The sequence below is a fragment of the Colletotrichum abscissum genome, assembly GCF_030869225.1.
Source record: "Colletotrichum abscissum strain IMI 504890 chromosome Unknown Scaffold_207.1, whole genome shotgun sequence".
In the NCBI taxonomy this organism is placed as follows: Eukaryota; Fungi; Ascomycota; class Sordariomycetes; order Glomerellales; family Glomerellaceae; genus Colletotrichum; species Colletotrichum abscissum.
The window spans coordinates 1-5,040 of NW_026850107.1; the positions used below are offsets into that span (position 1 = coordinate 1).

The window sequence follows — 5,040 nt, forward strand, 5'->3', positions numbered from 1 at the left end:
CGTGTGATTACTCTCGAATAGAGACTCGAGTCACGAATCGCAGCGGAGTAGCTAGCTGGCGCAGTTCCCTGGCTGATTCTACGTAATTGTCAGCCGCAAGCCGAATCAGGTTCGGGACCCGGATTGTTAACCTGGTTACGGAGAAACAACGGGAGCCAGCTCGTGGGCATTCCAGTACCAGTGATGAATCGATATTCTCTAAACTAAGCATAGCTAGCGTGGCAAGGTTATGTTGCGCAAGGTCATGTTACGCAAGGTTATGTTACGTCCTGTCGCAATCCATCGGCGGTCAATCTAGGTAGACCACAAAGAGGCCAACTCCTGTTGGACGTAACCGTCGCGGGATAGTTATGCTAACGGGGCGAGAGACTTCCATATGGCTAATGATTCGATATTGCGGACGGTCTGGCTTCGCACTGTGCAATCGTATACAGCTTCTCTACCTGCAAGTTGACTTTTGTTTCTTTACTAGTCTAGCTAACGTTACGCAAAGTCAGTCTGTCACGCGCCCTGCCGTCTTAGTTTGCGTCTATGAGATTCATCCTCTCATCTGAGTGAGAGATATGGAAACGGGAGGAGTTATGTCAGCAGCTCACGTTTTTTAGGTAACGATATTGAGATATTCACTATCTTTCATCTGAGAGGGATTTAAGATGAACTGTGATTAGCGATCAATACGAACGAATTCCGACGAGGGAGGAGCTGCTATGGCATCGGAACGTAGCGATACGCGTTGCCGTTATGCTTTTCAGCTAGTCGAGCAAGTAACGTGCGAAGAAGCTGGACAAAGTGCCAGGCAGGCAGAAAAGTTCACGGAACAGCCGCATGGCCCTTTCGAAATCCTTCCGCATGATCCTTAGCGTAGGGAGGATCGGCATGGCCACTTCTTCGACACGGAGTTAAGAATGTGCCCAAGCTGTGGGTAAGAATTTGATGGGCCTCCACTGATTCAGTTACAATAGTCCCAACTGCTAATAACACAGCTGTTGTCAACGCCTGCCCGTTTCCCCTCCGTGATGTTACAATTATTACTGTGGGTTGTTCGCATGTAAACATAACAGCACGGGAACATGACAGCATGGAAACGCGTGAATCCATATTGTGACCTAGAAAACAATCACTCCCAGTGGTGAGAGTTAAAAAGACGAATCAGTGACTCTTGTCCTCCCACGTTTTTCCGTCTTTCCCTTTCTACGTATCACGACATCGAGTACACTAAACACGTGATCGTCCACCCTCTCTTGAAATGGAAAACTCAACCCCTCCGAAAGACCGTTTCCGGCCGTATCACGTAGGACGCGGAGGCGCCGGGAACGTTGTGCGACCGGAAAGCAGGCCCCGCAGTACTGAAAGGAGCACTGTGCCCACTGATTCCCGACCCAGGGCCGAAAGCGTGCAGCAAATGCTTCAGCGGTTATTCAAAAGACGTACCGGATGATACCGTTACGCAGATGTGCACGTCTGCGCAGCAAAACAGATGCGAGGCGCATGGCGAGATGCTTGCCGAAAGCCAATCTGATCGAGAGAGTAAGTATTCTTTGGTTGCTAAGCGTGTGTCCAGGATAGTTAGCGATCAGATAATAACCCCGTTAACAGGCCAAGACATCCCACTCCCGCCATAACACTGTGTTGACAATTTTGGCTTCACGCAATCTGACATGACTACGGCCAGAGTGATCCACCAAGGCATTCTTACAGGCTACCTCAGATCGAATGATATGTAATCAGATCCTTCAAGCTTTACGCGAGGTGGTGGATGGTGGATGTTTTTCGTTCCACAGGTGGCTGAACTGTTCACTTTCGTTACCGTCCTCAATAAGGTCCGATACCCTTCTATGTACCAGGCAAATTCCACGTCCAAGCACAGACCACAGTGAGATCTAGAAATAAGACCAATACCAGACCGGCCACGTGAGGACCTTTCGGTAGGCCAGACGACCCCCATCCCGTAATCAGCGAATCGGATCATGTCCATGCTGTCCGTTTGTCAACAGCCAGTTAGATCGTGTGTTGCCAACGTCAATCGCTCGGCACCCGACCTGTGCATCGTCCAGCGGCACCTTTGTAGGGCACCAAGAGCCTCAATTCGTCGACCCCAGGCGAAAATGACTCGCGTTGCAATCCCAAACGGGCCCGCACATGCACACTTGCCAATTTGCGCGTTCTCGTGAAAAGAAGTAAGCTTTTTATGTGTCCCTTCAATGCAACGCAAACTCTGCATGGAAGGAGGGGTCAGATCGCGATAAAATTGGACGACATGAGCTTTCTCTCACTCACGGGCCTCCGCGTAGTTCTTGAAAGCAGGAGGGTATGTCTCGTTTTCTTTCGTTGCATGTCCGCAAAATGCTGCTCAGTCGGTTTTCTTTCGATAGAAAGCGAACGGCTGTCCTGTCATGCACTTTTCGATATGATGGCCACAAAATCGCTCCAAGAAACGAGCTTGCTGATGATAATGCTTCAGCCATCTCCGAACGCTATACGCCTGTATGTTTCTTGACATGGAGTTGCCCACCAGCTCGCCTTGGTGTATCCTGGCTTAGCTGAACCTGAACACTTCGCATCACGAAGAGGAGGGAGATTCCTACTCTAATCAATTACGGACGGAACGGGATTTCCATATAGCGGAAGGGCAGCAGGACTGGCTAGGGCCTGTGCAAGATTCGGTCTACTAAGGCAGAGATGATACAAGCAAGCTCACATTGCCTAATCACACATACTTGATATCGCGACAGTTTCGTCGTCTTGGGAATATTTCACATCGTAAGATGTGTGTTCGCCGCAAGTGACGCTGCTGTTATTCTCACTTCCACCCTTACAGATATGACAACTCTTAGGCCGCCCCTGGTCGAATTAATGGCCGTACCCATATATTGCCCTCTTGTGCAGTTTCACCGCATGAACAACATCTAGCGAGGTGATCGTTCGGCGGTTTGCATGATCGCAATACATGACTGCACTGCGAATGATATTCTCTAGGAACAACTTCATCGCGACGCGAGCTTCATCGTAGACATCTCCGAATACCAGTCAGTGTCATCCTTGATGGTATAATAGCAAGCTTATCACAAACCATAACTGATACGCTTGACACCACCACGACGAGCTAACCGACGTATGTCTGGCTTGCTGATATGTCTGATGTTATCATTGAAGCATTTCCTTACGCGTTTAGCGCCAAACATGCCGGACTTATAACGAGACACATGGTTAGCATAGCTTGAACGATTATCCATCTTGCTTTCTGAGCCGGCAGTGCCCTAGATGACCATCATTCTTATAACTTAGTCATTGCTAGTTGAGTGAGGGAGTTCGTTACATCGTCCCTCTGTGTCATACAATGGCGCTCATGTTCTGACCCCGTGAGCGAGCCTGAGGACAATCGCAATAACAGCATTACTTGCATCAATCCATACCTAACCACCCGTTGAATGTAACAAATGAATGATGTCAGCACTAATATCCAGCCGGGTGAAAGGAAATTATATCTAATTCTTCACGCTGTAGCGGGGATTCCCGAGTCATAGTGAGGCAGGTTCTGAACTTTGACTCAACTGACGAGGCGACCTAGGACTACCCATTGACCTTAATTCATGGATTTGCACGCGGTTGTGTTGCCAGATCACGCTGTAGGGTTTATTCTGTCAATGATTCTTTGTTGCTCCTTGATCACAACCCAATGCTTTTTTTTATGGACTTAAGACTGCTCAAGCGTCGATACCACCAGGTTTCACAGGCCAGATTCGCTGTTACAACGATCAGTTGATAGATAGAAAGTTGATATTTGGCTTTGGAGTTATCAAAATGAATTTTGTTTGATGGCTAGCGGACTTCTCGGCTGTAGCGGCTCGGCTGTCGATGCTCCAGTGATTTTTCGACCATCTCTTTGACAGCTTAGGGCTGTTTAAAGTTACGGACGTGTCATGACAGCAATGATGACCCTTACGAAGATGACGTGAACGTGACCCATGCAAGCTTGACGTAAAAGTCTGCGGAGACAAAGGGAGGCCAGGCACTCTACAGGCTGAAGAACATGACTAAATGAGGAAATGATTATTGTTGACACAGGCTATCTTTGATGCCGTCACCGAGATATGATAGACTCAGTCTGAGTTTGCTCATTCAATTTACCATTATGGATCTCTACTTCGTGTAGTACTCGTGCACGCACTTAACTAAACACGACAAGTGATAAGCTGACAGAATACTCTGATCAGATAAACCATCCAGCGGGTCTTATGTCATTGGTGAAAGACCTGTTTAGCACCGAGACAATGTATTGTCTTTTTGGGAGCTAGATTACTGAAGTCGAAATGTTCTAACCCGGCTGTATAAGACTCGAACACCGCCGGCAGTTTCACTGTTTGTTGTGTACTTAGCTTGATACAATTTTCTCTGTAAGCCACATCATAAATCAACGTCTGCGGAGTACCACGGCTTAAACAACCTTGGTCCGCTCTGAGTTGTCGCTGCATCTCTTATGGTGGAAGGGATGAAGCTCTATCTGAAAGAAGGCAGGCCCCAGTACCAAGAAGCGCCTCGGCGCCGTCTGCGCAAGATATGTCGGCGAGCAAACGGTTACGGTCTTAAGCAAGTGATTGTGGTAGAAAAAGATTGGAGGGCGTTTGAGAAACGGACAAGCCAGCGAACGCGGTCGTCAAGGCCGGACTTCGAAGTCTCTAGCCACATTGTGCTCATGTCGAAAGTCGCAGTCGTATCGACTGCCCCTGGATTGCTCGACTTTCCCGCAAGGTCTTTAATTTGTAAGCCTCGTGCTTACAACCTATTGATGACTTACTCCATACGTCTCGGCTGGCCAAAGTCTGCCACTTCGATCAAGCAGTCGTCGAGGCGGCCCGTCGTTCTCGGACGATTTGAGGACGATGGCCGTTTCCGCTGTCGAGTCCAGCAGTAATTATGACACCAACGGCAACTCTCTATCAGATGAACACAGGCATCAAGGCTGCCTTGACATTCTTCCTCGCGACATCGAACTCATCCACTCCCTCAGCAACCACTCTCATAACTTACCAGAAGCAGTTT

At 48.6% G+C, this 5,040-nt stretch overlaps 2 protein-coding genes across 2 annotated transcripts; one reads left to right on the forward strand and one right to left on the reverse strand.

Moving 5' to 3' along the window:
• Positions 1–2,310: 2,310 nt before the first annotated feature.
• CABS01_16931 (uncharacterized protein) lies at positions 2,311–2,544 on the forward strand (the record flags this gene model as incomplete). Its single annotated transcript, XM_060550259.1, has 1 exon — positions 2,311–2,544. The coding sequence occupies one exon, from the start codon at positions 2,311–2,313 to the stop codon at positions 2,542–2,544; it is 234 nt and encodes a 77-aa protein (XP_060400836.1).
• A 306-nt stretch (positions 2,545–2,850) lies between these two features.
• CABS01_16932 (histone H4-1) lies at positions 2,851–3,233 on the reverse strand (the record flags this gene model as incomplete). The annotated part of the gene is made up of 2 exons (XM_060550260.1): positions 2,851–3,014; positions 3,071–3,233. The coding sequence occupies 2 exons, from the start codon at positions 3,231–3,233 to the stop codon at positions 2,851–2,853; spliced, it is 327 nt and encodes a 108-aa protein (XP_060400837.1).
• Between the last annotated feature and the right edge of the window lie 1,807 nt (positions 3,234–5,040).